The following is a 20745-nucleotide window of genomic DNA, read 5'->3' on the forward strand; positions in this document are numbered from 1 at the left end:
CAGACCTGAGGCCGAGCTAGTTTGCAAACATGTGAGTATACTTTCCAGCCGGCTGGTCCTCTTTCCTCTGACACATGTGCGCGCAGCTGGTGAATCCACATCCTCGGTCAGGGAGCGTCCTCTGTGGCAGGTCTGGGGGCTGCCGTGGAGTCCGCCGCCCCACCCCACCCCCGCCGATCGGTCGTGCTCTCGTCTGAAGCCTGAGCTCTCATGGCTCCACGCGTGTTCTTTTACCATCTTAATTTCCTAAACGACACGGGAGACTCGACAGCGGGTGCTGGGGCAGCTCTTTTATGCTGTAGCTTTGATTGCACAGAGCGTGGACCGGAGCCCAGAGAAGACTTTCAGTAAATGCCTGATGACCGATTTGGACCAGAACGCTCTCATTTTTACGTGCTGGGTTTTTTTTAACTAACTTTCTTCTGAGGGAGGACGGTGCAGAGGGCCCAGGAGTGGGGGCGGGTGCCCAGCGTGTGTTCCTGTTGAAGGAGTCAGATGCCCGCAGCCCAGCTGGGTGGAGGGGAAGTGTGTGTGCATCTGTTCCCAGAAGCTGGGGCCCTTGCCTTTATCGGCAGCTCGCAGCCCCACAGCCTTGCCCTCTCTGGGGTTCCTGCCCTCCCCGGGGAGCACCTTTCAATCAGTTCCTCCGAGGTTTATTGAGGTTCCGTACACAGAGAAACAAGCCTGTTGCTAAACGTTGTACAACAGCTAGCGCAGGCCCAGGCCCTGCCCGCAAGCAAAATGGCATGAGAGAGAGAGAGATTGCCGAGCCAGGCCAGGCAGGAGACGTGTGATCCAGAATCCGGGGAGGAAGGGCGCAGTGCGGGGCGAACGGCTTACCAAGCAGGCAGAAGGACCAGGCTCCCAGGGGGACGTCGCCCCTGCAGTACCTCTTGGAGGCATCTGAGAAGGTTCCTCATTTCCTAACGACATGCTTCAGGAATCCAGTGAGTTCTGGGAGGCTGAAGAAACTTTTGCAGCAGTCCCTGGGGGTCCTTTGCTTATCAGAGACCGGAGTCTAGTTTTCGGGGGGGGGGGGGGGAGTGCAGGGGGGAATCAAACTGACGTCACTGGTTTGAAGAAGTCAGCTGGGTCGTGGGGGCGTCCTGTGCAGACATGTCACATCGCCTGCCGGTGAAGCCTGGGCTGGCTCACAAGCCTGGCTTCCTGCGTGGACTCGTTCAACGATCACAAAAGCAGCGGGGTCCCCCGACTCCCTTGCTACCAACATCCCTAACAGCCTCAAGTCAGTAACCGGCTACAGTGTCTGGGTGCCGTTTTGATGGGTGCCTTAATTACTGGTGATTGTGTCATTTGGTACATGCCAAAAAAAAAGTCTTTCCAGTTTGCACCTTGATTCATAAGCTTTCGCTTACATGGCAAGAAGCTAGAGCTGATCTCTGAGCGTAAAGATTCCCGCATTCCTATCACTGTTACTTTCAGAGACTGGGTCAAGTTATTTCCATCCCAACTGTGTGGGAAGGATACAACATCAGAAAAACACGGGCTCGTATTTGCTGGTGCCTGGTGGCAGAGAAAGTGACAAAGAAACGCCCACCAGCCTCCAACCCCGACAAGTTCCATCAAAGACACCTTGTCACAGCAGACCATTCAAAGAGAGGCGGTGGACACCAGCCTTCCTCAGAAGGAAAGTCCGCGTGTTTGGAGACGTTTTGCGACGTTGTCTTCTCTTCCTGACTCCCCTGATCTCGCACGGCTACGTGGAAAATGTGAGTCTCGGTATTTGTAGGTTTCGAGCTCGCGTGTGGCTTCAAAACAGGTGAGCCGGGTTACAGGAAATTGCTCAGTTCACGTGGGCGGCGCTGGGGAGCTTCCAGAGGAGGGATGTGACTGACGGATGCAGAGACGGGGGCAGTCCTTCCTGGCTTCCCCTTTCCCCAGCCCTCCCGGCGCCCGGCCCCCAACACTCCTCCCTTCACGGCGGCGTCTTGCTTCATTTCTCTGCCCTTTTCTCGGCCCCGCACCTGCGGGGACTAAATAAAGGTCTGAGTTCCGGTTCCCTTTTCTCTGTCCCCAACCTCTAAGCCTCGCCCCACCTCCCTCTGCTGCCCCCTCTTCTCTCTCGCCGTTTCCTGGACACCGAGGCCCTCAGGAGCCTCTCGCTGGATTCCCAGTCGAATCCGGAACCGGAGGTTTAAAAGCCGGCGGAGAGAGACGCGACGAGCACGTGACTCCCCGACTCCCCTCCCCGCCGGGGTGTCCCCTCCCCCCGGCCGCAATTTCCTGACTTATTCATCAGAATTGATGGTTTGAAGGGTTCGGGTTAGTCTTGGTTGGCGACCCATCGTAGCTGTTTTTATTGACGCGATGTGATTTGATTTGAGGTGACATTTGCATATCAAAATTCACCGTTTTAAAGTGAACAGTTCCTTGGTATTTGGCACATTCACAGTGTCGTGCAGCTGCCACTTCCGTCTAGTTCCAAACCATTCTCGTCACCCCCAAATAAAACCCCATACCCACCAGCGGTCGGTCACCCCCTCCGTTCTTCCACCGCAGCCCCTGGCCACCGCCAGTCGGTGGATTTGTGTCTGCGTGGATTTCCCTGTTCGGCACATTTCGTATCAACAGAATCTTACAATACATGGCCTTTGGAGTCTGGCTTCTCTCGCTCAGCATAATGCTTTCGATGTTTGGAGTCTGGCTTGTCTCGCTCAGCATAATGCTTTCGATGTTTTCGTCCGTGTTGCAGCGTGGGTCAGTACTTCGTTCCTTTTTTATGGCCTAATAGTATTCCACTGTGTGTAGAAGATGTCTTTGTGTTTATGGGGTCTCTGGTGCTGAGGGTTCGCGGCTGGCAGGACTGGCATGGGGGCTGGGCAGAGGGACGTGGGAGAAGCGGGAACTTGGCCCGTGGCCCCCGCCCACCCCCAGGGCGGTTCCCTCCTGTGGCCGTGACAGCTCCGAGCCGCCCCCTTGAGGGGCACGGGGGAGGAAGGTGCAGCTCTGGCCAGCCTTCCCGAGCTGCGGTTCGGCTGTGCTCCTGAGGACATTGTAACGGTTAATTACAGCCAGCCCTTGATTACCCGAAGGGGTAGCCCATTGAAATGTGGGGCCACAGGGGTGGAAGCAAGGGAGGGGGCCCCGTTCCGTGAGAGAGCCGTGTATTTCAGAGTTAATTTTGAGTAGGGAGACCCTTTCTGAGTCTCTCTTCCACCTCCCCACCTCCCCCTCCCTCCCCCTCCCCCCCTCCCTCTCTCCCTCTCCCCCCCTCCCTCTCTCCCTCTCCCCCCCCTCCCTCTCTCCCTCTCCCCCTCCCTCTCCCAAGCCTGCCGCTTAATCGAACGCGCAAGCCTGTTTCGCTCCCAACATAGCGGATGCTCCACGAGTGCGTTAGAACTAGCCGCCTCCCTTGCCATCTCTTTGGCAGAGCATCTCAGGATAGAAAATCAGGTTTGGATTTCACTTTCCTCGCAGGGAAACGCTTATTGTTGTAATAGCAGTGGCAAAGAGAGCACTGTATTCTTCTAAAAATGCCTCCGGTAAACGAGGATGCTGCCACAAGACGCAGAGATGAAGTGGAAATAGAAAAAATCAGGCGTCTGGAGCCGCCCCAGGCTGGGCCATCGGTCCCAGAAGGATTGGGAGACGGTCGTTGTCGCTCTTCGCAGCTTGCCTGTGAGTCCTTTTCCGAACCCGCGGGTGTGCTGGGTAGTGAGGCGCCTCTCTTGTTTTCCTGCCCAGTTAAAAACTAAAACTCGCTGCTGTGTTCTGCAGTTTTCCATCACCGGCGTCTTGATTGTCCGTTCCCTGCCGGGAGGCAGGGCCGCACGGTCTGGAGTCGTCCTAGCTGAGGTGCCAGCGCACTCCGCGATCTCGTGGAGGGCAGGCCCGCCAGCTCTTCGCCCTCCAGCAGCCTCGTCTTAGATCTGCCTGCTCCGTCCGCCGGGGATTTTGTTCCTGAGTCACTCTGTGCCCTCCTCAGGTCTGGAGCCAGTGCCCACTGGGTGTCAGGCCCCCTGGCACAGCAGGCCCTGTGCCTGGGGTCCAGTAGTGTTTCTTCCGAAGGTCCGCTGGGGACGCGGTTTCTGTCAACTTCCTGTCACCTCCCACAGTGAGGGGTGACGCGTGAGGCCGACTCCCCAAAATGCCGGCTGGTGTCGGGTTATTCGTTTTCAAAGAATTAGGATTCCACAAACGGAACCCCAGCGCCCCAGTGGCTAGAACTCTGAGTCTCCTTGAAAATGCAGCAGGTGCTTCAGACTCCAGGAGGGCCCCACGGAAGGAGCACATTGCAAAAAACCGGTGGTTGCCATAACGCTGACGCGATGTGTTGGGGAGAGTGAAGGCAGGTGGAGGGTTCTCCCCAACAGAATGGAGGACCCGCGTGGGCGTTTCTGCGTGTCACCCGGTGGAGATGGTTCGTGACAAGATGTCTCTGTCCCTGTAGGTCAGAAGCTGAAGGGATGGGTATTCTATTTTATTTACTTATTATTTTACTAGAGTGTGGTTGCTTTACAATGTTGTGTTAGTTTGAGGCGTACAGCAAAGTGAATCAGTCATACACATACGTGTATCCACTCTTTTTTAGGTTCTTTTCCCGTACAGGCCATTACAGGGTATTGAGCAGAGTTCCCTGTGCTCTCCAGTAGGTCCTTATTAGTTATCTGTTTTATATGTAGTAGTGTGTATATGTCAAACCCAGTCTCCCAGTTTATCCCTCCCCTCCCACCCCCTGGTAACCATGAGTTTGTTTTCTACATCTGTAACTCTATTTCTGTGTTGTAGATAAGTTCATTTGTACCCTTTTTTTCAGATTCCCCATGTAAGCGATATCATATGGTATTTGTCTTTCTCTGTCTGAGGGATGGGTATTCTAGACTTCCAGCCCACGACTGACTGAGACTACAAGATAGATTGGCGCTTAGATCTGAATTGCAGGCACAGCAAAACCAGTTGGGTATGACTGAAGGGCATACGATCCTGTCAGCCAGCTGTCATGTGAAAACCCTCCCCACAGCCACCGAGGGAAAGGTCTCATCCAGTGAAGAGAGGAAACTATAACAAGAGAGCCAGCACTTATCCATTGGAAATCAATCACTTTATAAATAGTAAACGCCTATTTGTGAAAGATACTTGCTAGACCACGGTGCGCACAAGGAAGCAGGAGATGGTCCTGCCCAGAGGATTGTAAGCAATATGGTAGACAGATTCTCACAACACCAGGTGGGAGAGTCGCAAATCAGAAGCCCAGACAGAAGGGTTGAGGACAGACCTTTATAAAGTTTTTCCCTAAAGTCTGTTTGGTGTGGAGGTAATTATACAGAACGCCAAGGCAGAGACTTCTCTCCATCCTGAGTTTGCCACGGGCTTCCGAAAGGGTGGACTAAGTGATAATTGATTAAGTGCCTCCCTGTGTGTACTGCAGCAACCCTAAGGTGTAGGTGCTCCGTGTCCAATTTTACAGAATGATCAATGGGGGCTCAGAGAGGTTAAGCAACATGCTCGAGGCCACACAGCTGAAAAATGGCAGGATCCAGGACCATATCCTTTCCTCTAGAACACAGGGAAGCAGAAGCTGCTGGTTTTCTCTCTTGATGCAAAGTTTTGGTTTGATTCTTTTTGTGTGATTAGAGTAGAATTCCTGCAGTCCTTCTCCCACAGCAGCCCCCATCTTTTTTTTTCACGGGGGAGTGGGGAAATCCATGTCACTTCCCACCCACAAACACAATGTATTTTAACCTCTGGAGGGCAGGAGTTACATCTTGTTGTGGGGGGGGGGGGGGCGGGGAGGTGCTTCACTTGGAACCTCAGTCCCCCAACTCTCTAAGCCGACAGCGGAAGGAGTCTTCACAGAATCACTCTCCCCCAGCCTTCACCACCTCCTGCTTTGCTTTCTTCTGCTGCCCGGAAATCTGCCCAGGGGACTGAGGTCTGAGAAAGGACAGTTCTGACCTCAAGCCTTGCACACCTCGGGGTGTTCGCGGAAGTCTGAGATCTACATAAAAGCCTGGTCTGCTGCTTCCTGCACCGGCGTTTTGACCGGCCCCCAAAGGCTTTTCTAGAAAGAGGCTCTGGCAGCCCGGTGCAGCCAGGGACAGCCAGAGCCTCAGGCCTCCTCCTTGGCTTCCCTGCTGCGGCCGGGGTGACCTCCCTGATGTCAGCAGTTGGTATTCTCCCCGGATGATGATGGGAGAATCAGAAACACCCCACCCTCCAATACAACCACCCTGTGGCCATATAAGAAAACCTGGAATGTGCCTTTTTCTAGATCCTAGCCTAGTTGACTGAAGTCATCGGCAGCATTGTGTTCAAACACATGGAAATGTGTTTAGGAGTGTTACTGTGTTTACCTGTCCCCATGACATTTCAAAAAATAGACGGCCCCACGACTAGAAATGCGTTTTAAATTGATCGCCGTATCGATCCTAAGTAGATTTTCAGTGTGCCTTATAAACGCAGAAGCGAGAGAGCTTGTTCTGTGTGCAGCCTGTTCGCCCCGAGTCCTCAAAGGATGCAGCTCTGGGCCCTGGAGATAACTCCGTCTGAGCTGCAGGGGGTAACTCGACCGACCTGCATTCCCCAGCCCTCCCCCAGCGCGCTGCACTGTGCCTCCGATTTGCATTTTCAGAGCTAATGCTCACCTTTAAAATAAGGGCCAGGCCCAGCTGTGGTCCAGGCTCCCTGTCCTTCTTTCCCTTCTTCACCAGTCACTGCTCCCATCTTTCTGTCATCTCTTCTTCCGATGAATCTGCGAGGCTTTCTTACCTTTGTTCCTTCAAGTTTCTTTTTCTGCCTCCTTTGCTCTGCTCTGAACATCCCTAAATGTGTCACTTGTGTCTTATCCTCACTTGTCCTTATTTTCTTTTCTCCTGAACCTTCTCATAGTCTCTTTCTTTTTCTTACTCTTCTGTCGTTCTCTGCTAGTAATGCTTGTTGAATCCAATGGGTGGATGGGTGGGTGGATGGGTGGGTGGATGGGTGGGTGGGTGGATGGATGGATGGATGGATGAGTGGATGGATGGGTGGATGGATGGCTGAATGAGTGAGGCTCCCACTCTCCTGCTTCAAGTCTACTCTGATGTATCCTCGTTACCAAACTCTGCAGACGTGCCCCGGTAGACGTCCAAAGGCCTTGGGCCCCCGCCTGGTTTCCTTTTTTAACCTTGTCCCAGGCTCCCATGGGATTCCTGTGCAGCCAGGCGAGACAAGCAGGAGATAAAGGGGGAGGTTTAAGTCTGCACGTGGCTCCCACAGAAACTGCCAACTCTCATTTTTGGCTGCTCTAAGAGTGGGCTTCTTATTTGATGACGCTGGTGACCTTTCCTACGAAATGCAAGGACCCAAACTTTTCACTTAGAAGATTCTCGGGGCCGCTGGGCTCACCCCACACTCTCGTGCCAGCCCCCAGACTCCCAGGAGCAGGACTTTGTGTCAGTGCCCACGTTTATGGCTGTGCCTGCCCCATGTCCAGTTTTGTCCCTTCCAAACTGCCTCACCCAGACCCCAACCCGGAAAGGAACTCATGGTTTCCACCCACCTCTCCTGTGCTAGAATTTAGCTTAGATGAAGCCAGCGGTCTCTCTTTGAAAGCACAGAGGGCTCCAGAATGGGAACCAACTGGTGGTCTCGGTGACTTGACAGCCCCCGTGGCCAAGGCGGGCTTGCTGACCAGGCCTGGAAGGCACCCGCAGGAGAAAACAGTGTTTCATTACCATCAGGGCTGGCCCGGAGCAAAGCTGCCCTTCCGGGAATGAGAGAGGATGACCTCACGCTGGGCTTTGGGTTTGGCAAAGGGGTGTCCAGCCACGGCTCACGGAGACCATCGGAGCTGTCAGTTTGCTGTGTGCGCAGCTCTGGAATCTAGACGGAGCGAATGCTTGTAAAGAGCCAATGTGATAAATTGATACACATTTCAGAACAATTTAAGTCTGTCATTCCTAATTCTGCTTTTCACAAAAGCTTCTCTGCAGTAGTGGTAGAAAAATGAGAGCTGGAGGGGGGGAGAGGGGGGAGCAATGTCCTTTGGTCGTGCACGAGGTGTACGCCCTTCCAAACTTCTCTGCCCTGATGGGTGCAAGTCAGAAGCCACTACAGGAGATGTCTGGATATGTGGCAGGGCCTGGGGAGGGGGAGGGCTGGTGTTTGCCACGTCCCCCAACCACCCCCAAATCCTGACTACCCAAAGATGCTTCCTCTTTTCCCAGAAGCTATCAAGTTGAGACATTTTCATGCCACAGAAGCCATTAGCCCTTTGCCCGGGTCACCTGGAAGTGGATGGGTGGAGCACCTTGAGGAGTGTCAGGTGGAAATATTACCTGGTGGCCTGGTGCCCAAGGAGATGCCCTGGGGGTGGTGGGCAGTGCCCTAGGCTGAGGGGCCGGACATGCCTCGGATGATGGCTGAGAAGTTTGGCTGTAACTCGAGTTGGGGGGAGGGGTGCATGTGGAATAAAGAGGAGTAAAGAGAAGAGATGGATTCCAGTGGATGTGATGGAGGCTGGAGACGTGACCAGAGATTGGCTGAAAAGTGAGGGGCACGGCTCCGGATTTGAGGCAGGACCCAGCGGGCAGGATAAATCATCTGGCGTATGCGTTGGACAATGGTGTGGTGTTAGTTATCACTTCCTGGGCAGTGCCCCATCTCCCTCAGGGTCACGCTGTTTGTTTCTGTCCCGGGCAGGCCTTTGTACATGGGCAGTACTTAGTCCTTATTGATTGCTTACTCTGGTTTTGTACCTAGAAAAAAAGGAACAGGAACAAATAGATAAGGAAGTTGCTCAGATTGTAGGGCTTAAGAGTGTGTGGCTGGGACCAATGTGATTTTCTCAAAAGGCTTAGATCTTGTTTGTAATGTGTATCTGCTGGGATGATTTTTGGTTGCAAGCTATAGAAACAAAATCACAGTTTTATACATACTAGGGATTTTATTCTTCTCATGAACCAAGAACTCAAAGATTAGCTTGGACCCAAAGTCCGTGAAGCATCTTATGCAGCCATACTTAGAGTGTGGACTTTGTCTTCATGCTCACAAGATTGCTGCTCTTCTTCCAAGCATTGCATCCACATTCCACGTAAGAAGACCGGGAGAAACAAAAGGTGCTTCTCACCTGATTCCTCCTCCTCTACAGACCCTTCCTAGATGTCTCACCCAGAAACTTCCACTTACATCTCATTGCCCAGAATTGTGTCACACACCCACAATTCTAGCTGCAAGGGAGGCTAAAAATACAGTTGTTTTTTTTTTTAAGGTGGGTGCAGTAATGCTCCAAACAAAATTGGGGCTCTGTTGATAAGTAAGAGGGAATGGATATTGGGTCGGCAGCTGGCAGTGTCTGCCACTACGCTGTGAATTTAAAATGATAATTGCTGCTTTCAAAATATGTATCAGCGAAACTCTCCTGATTACTATACACATGTTAATTCATGGAAAATATTATCATCTCAATATTTCAGTTGAATGAGCTGAGATAGACAGAGGTTAAAAAGTTAACGGGTTCCAGAGAAGAATTTTGCAGGAGGAATTTTCTAGCTGCTTCTCTAAGTGCCCTTTTTGTAGGAATGAAACGGATTGTAGGGCAGGAGACACACAGGAAGGGCTGCATCTGGTTCTTTCCCACTAAGCTTTCATGTCAGAGCCGTAAACACAGTAGACATTGCTGGTGTGTACCGGCGTCTCCAGCCTGTTCTCACAGGCAGTAGATCATCCTTCTCAATAATTTTTCACCCGTTTTTATGCCAGAAGTCCTTTCAATTAAGTGGAGGTTTCATTGGAATAATTAAACCCTCCATCTCAAGCCTCTCACTCCAATCATCCAGACAGATCAATTAAAACCAGAGACGCATTTATCTTAACTGATGGTTGACCCCCTTCTTATTCCAGAGCTTCTGCGCTGGGGCAGCCCGCGGAGAGGAGAGATGTCTGTCCCATAGAGACAGCTCATTTCCAAAGGGCTTGGCGCTCCCTGGATCTGAAGTCATTGCAGCCTCGTTTATTTTATTCAGGTTTTGACTTCCATTTATTCACCCAACAAATATATATTGAGCACCTCCTAGGAGTCAGACCCCGTGCTGAACTTTACCGGGGAGGCGGGAGTGAGGGGGGGATGCAAAGATGAAGCAGACATGTGACAGGTAGCTGAACCCCTCTGAACCCACTTCCTCTTCCATAAGTTGGGGACAGTAGTGGTATCTACCTCATAGGGTTGTTGTAGTAAACGAGGTAATCCACATGGAGCATTTAGCCCAGTGTCTGCTTATAGCAACTACCGTGTCCCTTTTCCTAGACAGCTATTAGAGGATATGCTCCAGCAAAATGAGGGAATAAAGCAAAAAAAGAGAAAGATACGGAGCCCAGGAAGCAAGGAATCTGATTAGATTAGATGCTATGCTTCGTCAGTGTTAGCTGTGATGATGGCGAGTTTTAGACCAGGTCATGCTGAGTCGGTGAGGGTTGACTTGGACTCTCCGCTCTGCCACTTAGTGGCTGTGGGATCTCACCCCGTTATTTAACTCTCTGATCTGACCTCCTCGTCATAAAACGGGAATCCTAAAACCGACCTTGTCAGGCTCCTGTGAGTGTTAAGCGAGGCAGCATCTGTGACATGCCCAGCACATAGTCAGCGCTTCTGGTTTAGGAAGGGGTGAGCTGTCTGACAAGTTTTACCAAAAGTAGAATATAGTACGTGTTCAGAGAATGGAGGTAACTGATTGATTCTTTATACTGAAATGCCTTAAATCGTTCCAACTATTGACACAGGTAATTTTTTTTTTTTTACCATGATAATACATACATCATGCAGAGATAAAAAGTAAAGTAGAAAAAAAAAAAAAAGTAAAGTAGGCTTGTCATGAAAAACATCCATCCCCAGCCCTGATCCCCAGAGGCAGCTACTTCTAACTCTTTTTCTACATGTTGTTTTCTTCTGTTATTTACCTCCTTATTTCTAAATAATATGCTTACGTTGCTATTTATCGATATGTCGGTTTTAAGACATTATTTATTGACACGCCTTTAGGTGGATGATAATTTAGCTCCCTTTTCCTAGTTCCCCACTCCATGCACTTCGCCCCCTGCCCCCACCGCCCGCCATCATCTCGGTACATTTAGATCAGTTTTACCTGTTACATTATCGTGACCAGGTAAATATTGTTCGTGTTGAGGCAAGTTGTATGCTGAGATTATGTTTCCTTTCCTATCTTTTTGTTTTTTCCAAAGTTAATATCGCCTCTCTTTTTTTTTTTCACTTGCTGAGGTTTTTTTAATGTACCTATCCTCAATTTTTTTCTTTCTGACTCTCAGACCTGTCATTTGCCTAATAATAATATTTTCTAAATTATGAAATATATCAGATAATGGTTCATTATTTTCCCCCTGGCAGTCTGCATCTAGTGGGCCCTCCGTGATCCTGCCAGAATCTTGGCCGGCTACTTTTTACTGCATCCCTCTCATCCTGCAACTTGCCTTGCTGCTCTGTTTCCTGGCCTTCATACCTTCTTCTTTCTTGTTTTATTCCCTCATTTTACTGGAGTATAGCCTGAAGTAGCTTCCTAAGAAAGGGTGCATGGGATCTAAATGTTTAGAGTCCTCACTTTTCTGAAAATAGCGTCGGTCTCTTTTCACACGTAATAGTTTGGGTAGGTATAGAATCCTAGGTTTAGAAGTCTCTTCCATTGGAAATGTGAAGGCATCACCCAGCTTCCAGCATTACTATTGAAAGATCTGATGCCAAAACATGCATGCCACAACTAAGAGTTCACATGCCACAACTAAGGAGCCCACATGCTGCAACTAAGGAGCCCGCCTGCCACAACTAAAACCTGGTGCAACTAAATAAATATTTTTAAAAATAATAATAATAAATAAAAAATAAATAAAACTGAAGACTCATGTTTTTACATTTGAAGAATCCTCTAATACTATTTTCTCTGATAATTTCATCCTATAATTGATATATTGTATCCCCACAAGATATACAGGAAAGGAAGCATAATTTCTGCATGATTTCTATTTATTGGATATTAGACCTTCTAAATTGACTTCATTTCCCTCCTTTCTTATTTTCCGTCTCTTAACTTTTTGTTAACTTTCGGGGCAATTTCCTCAACTTTATCTTCCAAACTTTCTATCGATTATAAACTTCGGCTACTTTATTTTAATCATGAAGAACTCTTTCTTGTCCTTTGCTCCCTTGTCAAAGCACCCTACTATTGTTTTATGACTGCAATATCTTATCTAATCTCTTAATGGATTTTAATTATTGGATTGTGTTTTTTCCGTTTTCTCTTATTCTGTGCACTGTCTGCTTTCTGCCGTTTCCCTGTATCAGTTTGTCTCTTTCGATCTCTTCCTTTCATGTGGAGACTTTGCTTAAACATTAAGTGCCCCTTGCCTCTCTGTTTAGTCTTATGTGGGAGGGAACAAAAACTGTGCATGCGAGTTCTGCTTGCATAATGGGCTTCCCTGGAACGTGAATAATCACTGGCTGACTGTGCTTTGAATAACACCAATGACGGGGAGCTCGTAACTCACCAAGCAATTGACTCCTCTTTTGAGAAGCAGGAGTTACTCTTTTGAACCCTGAGCCAATATCTGCCATCTTAGAACTTGGTTTTAGTTCTGTCTTAAGTTTGTGTGTTAAAGTGATATTTCAGGGAGATTTTGTACATACACTTTCTGGTTAGAGTCATTTAAAAGGTAAACTTTTTAAAAAAAGGCAATTCTAGGGGCTGTATGGTAGTGATTAAGTCCAAATCCAGCCTTCCATGCTAATCATATGACTTTGAACCTCTCCCAGGTTTGATTTTCTTGGCTATACTGTGGTGATGACGGTGACGACGGCGATGATGATGGTGGTGGTGGTGATCAAACCACCTGTCTCTTGAGCAGTTAGGCTTAGCCAAGTGCCTGGCAGGCTAAGTCGTCTATAAACACAGGGATGATGTGTCCACCAGTTGAATGTCGTACCTATGAGTCAATCGCTCAGGAGACATAGCCGATACATTTTCCCCGACCTTAGGACCAAGTTTTCGAGGGTGAACTCAAAATTCAAAGGGCAGAAATAGAAAGTTCAGCCTCATTACTGGGTGTCTTGTGCCTCAGTTTTCCCAAACTACATTGACACATCATCGGATAGTACAAACCTGCTTTCCCTTTCCTGCAATTAAAACCTCTCCTACTATGAATTTTCTTAAAGCTTCTTCTTCCGATTATAAAAGAGGAAAAATGCAAATGCATTCTTCTTTGTTTAATGCAAATACAGAGAAGTATCATTTCCCTGGGCCTCCCTGGGCCTTGGTTTGTTGGGCTGAGGACGGCCCTGCCGATCTTGACTAGGGCACCTGGCCTGCCCATAGATTTCCTGCTCCCCCAGCCCTCGCCCGGGGCCCCACAGCCAAGGAGACCAAGAAGACAGTGTCCTCTAGAGAAGCATGTCACTGCCACCTCCCCGGGGCTGAGGGTCTGAGACAGCTGACTCCTATCCAAGCTGACACCCAACAAGAAGAGCTGCTGTCAGCCCTGGGAGATCTGGTGTCATCTATGATTAATCCTCAAAGCCAAAACCCAACAAGTTTCTGATTAAACGATGGCATCCCAGGGTCCCCATCACCCCTGAGTGGAGCTGTGGGTTTGGAGCAGCCGTCTGGAGGCCCCACCAAAGGACCCTGGCAGCTGCCAAGACAGGTGTCGGGGACTTCCCTGGTGGCGCAGTGGTTAAGAATCCTCCTGCCAATGCAGGGCACCCGGGTTCGAGCCCTGGTCCGGGAAGATCCCACATGCCGCGGAGCAACTAAGCACGTGCCCCACAGCTACTGAGCCTGCGCTCTAGAGCCCACGAGCCGCAACTACTGAGCCCGCGTGCCACGACTACTGAAGCCCACGCGCCTAGAGCCCGTGCTCCGCAACAAGAGAAGCCACCACAATGAGAAGTCCTGCACACCGCAACGAAGAGTAGCCCCCGCTCGCCGCAACTAGAGAAAGCCCGCAGCAGCGAAGACCCAACACAGCCAAAAATAAATAAATAAATAAATAAAATTGCCATCTCTCAAACCACTAAAAAAAAAAAAAAAAAAACATTAAAAAAAAAAGAAGACCGGTGTCGTCCCCTCCTCACCTTCTCAGGGTCTGCGCCTCCCCCTCCCCCGGCCCCCTCCTCTACCGCCCTTTCTCCAGAAGGAGAGCCGGCCCGTTCCCTCAAAACCCACAGTCCCAGCCGGGCTCCTGGAGCGACTGGCTGGGCATGACGGCCTTGTCAGTCACCATAAGGAACGCCGCCCTGGGCAAGTGACGGCGCGTTCCTGCCCAAAGCCACGGCGAGCAGAGCTGAGACGTCATTCACAGTGAAGGGAGCGCTTCTGGACTCAGGAGTGTGGTTTGCTGCTTTTGACCTGATGAATTAGTAGCTGATTAGAACATCTCCACTCTGCAGACGCTTCCATCAAAGACTTCTAACGACCTTCCACCCGGCCACGGGCAGCCCCACAGTTACCATGTGGCCTTCTCTCCACTCCCAGAGCCTTGGGACCTGGGGCCAGTGGCCTTCCCGCTGTCCATCGGTGGGAACAAAAGCCCGTCTCCCCCAGCAGCTCCAGGCCGTGGTCCACTGCGTCCCCGTCACCTGAAGAGATGCGGGCCCTGGGATTGCGTGGCCTTTGCTTCCAAAGCAGCGGGCCCCTTCGCCGCTTGACTGGTTCTCTCTCTCCAACCTGTGGCCTTGTTTCAAGTCATATTATCTTTCCTCTTACAGATCCTGCCCATCACACCTCCACATCCAGAAGGAAACTGGCTCAGGGAAGGACCAGCCCCAGCCAGAAGGAGTAAAAAGAATAAAAGTCACCTCTTGTCTATTGAGTGCCGACTCTATGCCAGGTACTTCACGTGTGTCTCCTTTATGTAAAATAAATAGAAAGCGAGGTCACCTGAGACTTGCCAGGGGAGCGGGGAGGGGAGGGTCCCAGGCAGAGGGAAGTGCAGGAAGCAGGTTCTGAGCAAGCGGGCACCTGGTGGAGAATCAGAGACCGTCAGGCGAGATGCGACCGTGGGGGCTGGCGTGGGGGTCAGCTCGGAGGTCAAGACGGAGATGCTGAACTGTATCATAGCAGCAGCTGGGGCCACACGGTCCATGTTTCCAACGAATGGCGGAGGGACGTGAGACCAGCAGCTGCCATGGAGTTTGTCCACGGGCAGGTAGCCTCCTTGGCCTGTAAAAACTTGCGCAAAATAGCCCTTCCTGTAGAATGTGGCCCAGGAGCCTTGAACCTGCTTTTTCTGGCTGTGTGTAGAAAGACAGATGTGGTCTAGGGTTTGACTCAAGACCAAGCCAGACCCTGCTGAGGGTACTGTCCGAGTTGCCATCAACTCTGGCTACGGTTGAGGGGAGGGAGGACTGTCCAGCCTGATAGGCTGTTAAAGCTCAGGGCCTCGGTGTCTAAGAGTGTGTTTCCGAGCAGATGTTTCATCCAGGTTCCTCCAGGTGATGGGGCCGAGTCAGGCTGAGTTACAGGGAAGCGTCTGAGAAGAGAAATACATTTGAAATTGTGGTCAAGGTGGTTTTTTTTTTCTTTTGAGCCTAGCTACACTATCCAGAGTTCCTGCCCATGAAATATTTCATACGTTTTTATATACACACACACATAAAAATGTATACGTGTATCTATGAAACAAAGAACAGTAAAATGGACACACGTGTCCCCAGCTGAAGCAGTATTTCCAGGATCACCCATGTCACCTATGTGTCCCTCCACGTCACAGCCGTCCTGCTGCCCTCACCCTTCTGACGTTTATCAGACCCTTGCTCTTCAGTACAGGTTTGCAGTATATCCTCAACCATATAGCTGAGTTGCGTATGTTTGGGAAATTTCGTGGGCGCTCCCCTATCGCACGTAATCTTTCGCGACTTTCTTTTACACTCAGCGTCACCTCCCCGAGGTCCGTCCATGTTGACGCACGAAGCCGTAGTTCTTTTCCCCTGCCCTGCTGTAGGGTACGCCATCGTTGAATACGCACATTATTTACCCCCTCTACTTGTGTCGGGACGTCTGTATGGTGTCCAGGTTTTTTGGATACACGGTGCCTCTGTTGAATATTCATGCACGAGTCTCCAGCTCAAATTAATGGGGAGATTCTTGAAGGTCTGTAGTAAGGACCAGACATCACACGTGGCCAAGACTTTCAGGACTGGGAAGTAGAGTTATACGCCCAGAGAGAGGACTCTTGCCACTTCTCAGGGGCCCTCGGGGTCTCAGTGCAGCTCCGCCTGGCAGACCAGCTCCCTCCGCCTCCATAGCCTCGACCTGCCTGGGGCTCTGCTTTACTGTGGCCAAGTTCTAGCCTCCACTGTGGCCACCCTGATGCCACCTCCTAGCTAATTCCCCACAGCACATTCACCCGCCCCACTGTCTCTTTGGCCCATAGGAAATTCCCAGGTCAAGGGATTGGGCTAGTGCAACCAGCCTCGGGATTGGTCCTCTTTGGAGCAGGTCACTCGGCTGTGGCTGGAGGGTTTATTTGGTACAGACACGATATCAGGGCTGTGGCCATCTGAGGACGTGAGCAGGAAGGCAGATATTAGGTATTGGCGTATCGATTTCCCTAGACTTGGCTGTCATCTTTGTTCATTTTTCTTTTTCTCCTTTTTCAAACTATACACATAATACATTGACACGTGTGTGTGTTGTAAACACTAAAACAGTATAGGTAACAGCCAAGTCCTCCTGGCCAGTAACCTCAGAATTCCTCCCTCTTCTTAGATAGAATCAGTACAATCAGATCCTCTCAAACTTTTCCCCTCCCTCCTTCTTTCCCTCCCCTCCCCTCTCCCTATTTCTCTCTCCCCTCTCTCTTTCACACACACACACACACACACACACACACCCCTACCTATATAATTACAGGCGTTGCATTACATGAATGATTTTATACTGTGTTGTGATATTTTTTCTGACACCAAAGGTATAGTGTTTTCTTGACACCAAATACGTGTCATTTTTTCACACATCCACCAGTTCTCTGACACCAACTGGGTGTCCAGCAATCCAGTTCACTTCTGACACTAACTGTCCAGAGGCAGCAAAGATGCCACAGGCTAAGGGCTCAATCCCACAAGCCTGCCCCCGCCTCGGATGCCGGCCCCAAACCCAGGGCCACCTGCCCTCTGACTGAGCAGCTCTAAATCAGGGTCTCCCATAGCCTCCTCGCCAGGTGCAGTAATTTGCTGGAATGGCTCACAGAACTCAGGAAAACACTATACTTACTATAACGATTTTAAAGGATACAAATGAAAAACACATATGAGGAGGTCAGGAAGGGTCCCAAGCACAGGAGCCTCTGTTCCCATGGAGTTGAGATGAGCCACTCGCCCAGCATGTGCTTGAATTCAGAAACTTGGAAACTCTTTGCCCCTCATCGTTGAGGGATTTTCATCAAGGTGCTATTACGTGTGTGATTGATTAAATCATTCTCTGTTGGTGATTGAGTTCAATCTCTAGCCTCTCTCACCTCCCCTGAGGCAGGAATGTGGGGCTGAAAGTTACAACCTTCTAATCACTTGCCTGGTTCTTCTGGCATTCAGCTCCCATCCTAAAGCTACTAGGGGCCCCTTACCCAAGAGTTATCTTGTTACCATACAAAAAGCATTCACACCCTCGTCACTCTGGAGATTACAATCCGTGCTGGGAACCCGGGGCAAAGACCAAATATATTTTTAAATTATACCACATGTATGTGTGTACGTATTTACTTTTTTATTTTTATTTTTTTAACATCTTTATTGGAGTGTAATTGCTTTACAATGTTGCGTTAGTTTCTGCTTTATAACAAAGTGAATAAGCTATACATATACATATATCCCCATATCTCTTCCCTCTTTCGTCTCCCTCCCTCCCTTTACTTTTTTAAATAAACGATGTCTTGGGATCTTTTTATGTCACTACATCCTTTCAAAATGTTATTCTATAGTGCAAAAGGATCATGGAGTATCTGCTGAAGAATGTTTGGATTGTCTACATTTTTTTCCTATTATAAATAGTGCTAAATTTTCAAGTAAAAAACTGGGGGGAAATTAAATATCCATTATAGGGAAATGAAGAAATAAATTATGGTATATTCTTGCAATGGAATAATACATCCAACAGTTAAAAATGAATAAACCAATAGAAATTAAGGGATTGCCAGATTAGATTGAAACAACAAGATCACATGTATACTATCTACAGGAGAAAAACCTTACATCCAAAGGTACAAAGAGGTTGAAAGTAAAAGGATGGAAATATAGACTATGCTAAAAAGAATCATAAAAGAGCTAGAGTGGCTTATATCAGACAAAATAGATGTTAAAACAGAAGTGTTACTAGAAATAAAGAAGAGATTTCATAATGATAAAAGTGTCAACCACCAGGAAGTTATAAGTTATAAGTATAACTTAACCCAAACAACAGAGCCTCAAAATACATGAAGCAAAAACTGACAGAATTGAAGGGAAAAATGTAAAATTCAACAATAATAGACAGATGGAGATTTTTAATACTCTACTTTCAATAATGGATAGAACAATAGACAGAAGATCAACAAGGAAATAGGAGACTTGAACTTGGACTTGTCTATAGTACATGCCACCTAACAGCAGAATACATACTCTTCTCAAGCACCCACCTGGAATGTTCTCCATATGCTGGTCCATAAAACAAACTTCAGTAAGTTTAAAAGGATTGAAGTGATCCAAAGTATGTTTTCCAACCACAATGGAATTAAATTAAAAATCAATAACAAAGTAATTTGGGAAGTTAACAAATACGGGAAATTAAACATCGCACTTCTAAATAACCAATAGGTCAAAGAAATAACACAAGAAAATAGAATATTTACTTTGAGACAAACGGAAATGAAAATGCAACATACTGAAACTTAAGTGGTGTCACTAAAGCAGTGCTCAGAAGGGAATTTATAGCTATAAATGTTAATATTTTTAAAAGATCTCAAATCGGTAACCTAACCTTCCACTTTATGAAACTAGAAAAAGAAGAGCAAACTAAAACTGAAGCAAGCATAAGGAAGGAAGTAATACTATTAGGACAAAAATGAATGAGTTAGAGAAGAGAAGAGCAATAGAGAAAATCAGTGAAACCAAAAGTTGGTTCTTTGAAATTTCAACAAAATTGACAAACCCTTAGCTAGACTGACCAAGAGAAAAAGAGAGATGATCCAAATGACTAGAATCAGAAATAAAAGAAGGGACATTACTACCAACCTTACAGAAATAAAAGGCAAAATAAAAATAAAGGAATAATATGAACAGCTGTTTCCAATAAATTAGGTAACTTACACGAAATGGACAAATTCCTAGAAAGACACAAATTACTGAAACTTACTCAAGAAAAACAGGAACCTACAACAAGTAAAGAATTAGTAATTAAAAACCTACCTACCAAGAAAAGCCTTCCTTGGTGACCTCTACCAAACAAAAGACAAAAGTATGCCAATTCTCCATAAACTCTCCAAAAAAAATAGAAGAGGAAGAAACACTTCCCAATTTATTCTAGGAGGCAAAATTTACCCTGATGTCAAAACCAGTCAGACATCACGAGGAAAGAAAACTACTGACTAACATCTCTCATAAGGTATGGATGCCAAAATGCTCAAAAATATACTAGCAAACCAAATCCAAGAAGTCCATAATTAACTGGGATTCATAGCAAGAATGCAAGGTTTGTTTAATACCTGAAAATTAATGTAATATATTAATAGAATCAAAACTAAAAACTATATGGTAGTTGGATGCAGAAAAAGCATCTGACAAAATCAGACATCCTTTTGTGACAAAAATACTCAGGGAATTTCCTCAGCCTGATAAAGAACGTCTGAAACACACACACACTTAACCAGGTAACATCATACTTAACAGTGACAACTGAATGCTTTTTCCCCTGTGATCAAGAAAAGGATGTCCATTCTTGCCCCTTCTATGTAACATTGTGTTAGAAGTTCTAGCCTGGGAAATTAGAGGGGAAAAAAAGAGAGAAGTAAAGAAAAGAAAAGGCATCCAGATTGAAAAGACAGAAGTAAAACAATGTAATTGCAGATGACATTATCTTACATATAGGAAAATCATATAGAAAAAATCCTATCATAAGGAATCCACTAACAAACTATTAGAACTAATAAATGATTTCAGTAAATTTGCTGGATGGAAGAGCAATATACAAAAGTCATTTATTGCATATCCATATGTTAACAATGAATTTTATTCAACAAATAAAATTAAGAATACAGTTCACATTTACAATGCCATCAAAAAGAATAAAATACTTAGGAATAAATTTAGCAAAAGAAGTGTACACTGAAAAACTACAACACATTGCTGAAAGAAATTAAAGAAGATCTAAATTAATAGAAACACATCCCATATTCTTGGAGCATGACACTTAATTGTTAGGTAGTAATACTGTTCAAATTGATCTACATATTCAACAGATTCACTATCAAAATCCCAACTACTTTTTTTTGCAAGTATTGACTAGTTGATCCCTAAAATTCATATGGAATTGCAAGGGGACCTGAATAGCCAAAACAGTCTGAAATGGGAAGAACAAGGTTGGAAGACTCATACTTCCCAATTTCAAAACTTACTGCACATTTACAGTAATGAAGACAGTGTGGTACTGGCATAAGGATAGACATGTAGGTCAATGGAATAGAATTGAGAGTCCAGAAATGAACACTCACATTTATGGTAAATTGATTTTTGACAAAGGTGCCAAGACCATTCGATAGGGAAAGAAGAATCTTTTC

The 20745-nt window shown here is 47.6% G+C and overlaps 1 protein-coding gene across 4 annotated transcripts in view; it reads left to right on the plus strand.

Moving 5' to 3' along the window:
• Positions 1 to 20745, plus strand: part of CARD11 (caspase recruitment domain family member 11) — a 106565-nt gene that overhangs the window by 53928 nt on the left and 31892 nt on the right. For 3 of the 4 annotated variants that reach the window (XM_059896606.1, XM_059896604.1, XM_059896603.1), the window contains one exon: positions 14708 to 14829. In XM_059896606.1, coding sequence (XP_059752589.1) covers positions 14823 to 14829 — 7 coding nt within the window. In that variant the 5' untranslated portion in view covers positions 14708 to 14822. Of the gene's footprint in view, positions 1 to 3879; positions 3947 to 14707; positions 14830 to 20745 lie in introns of those variants that run through there. The other variant, XM_059896605.1, reaches the window with a different exon arrangement.

Source organism: Balaenoptera ricei, chromosome 15 (genome assembly GCF_028023285.1).
Source record: "Balaenoptera ricei isolate mBalRic1 chromosome 15, mBalRic1.hap2, whole genome shotgun sequence".
NCBI lineage: Eukaryota > Metazoa > Chordata > Mammalia > Artiodactyla > Balaenopteridae > Balaenoptera > Balaenoptera ricei.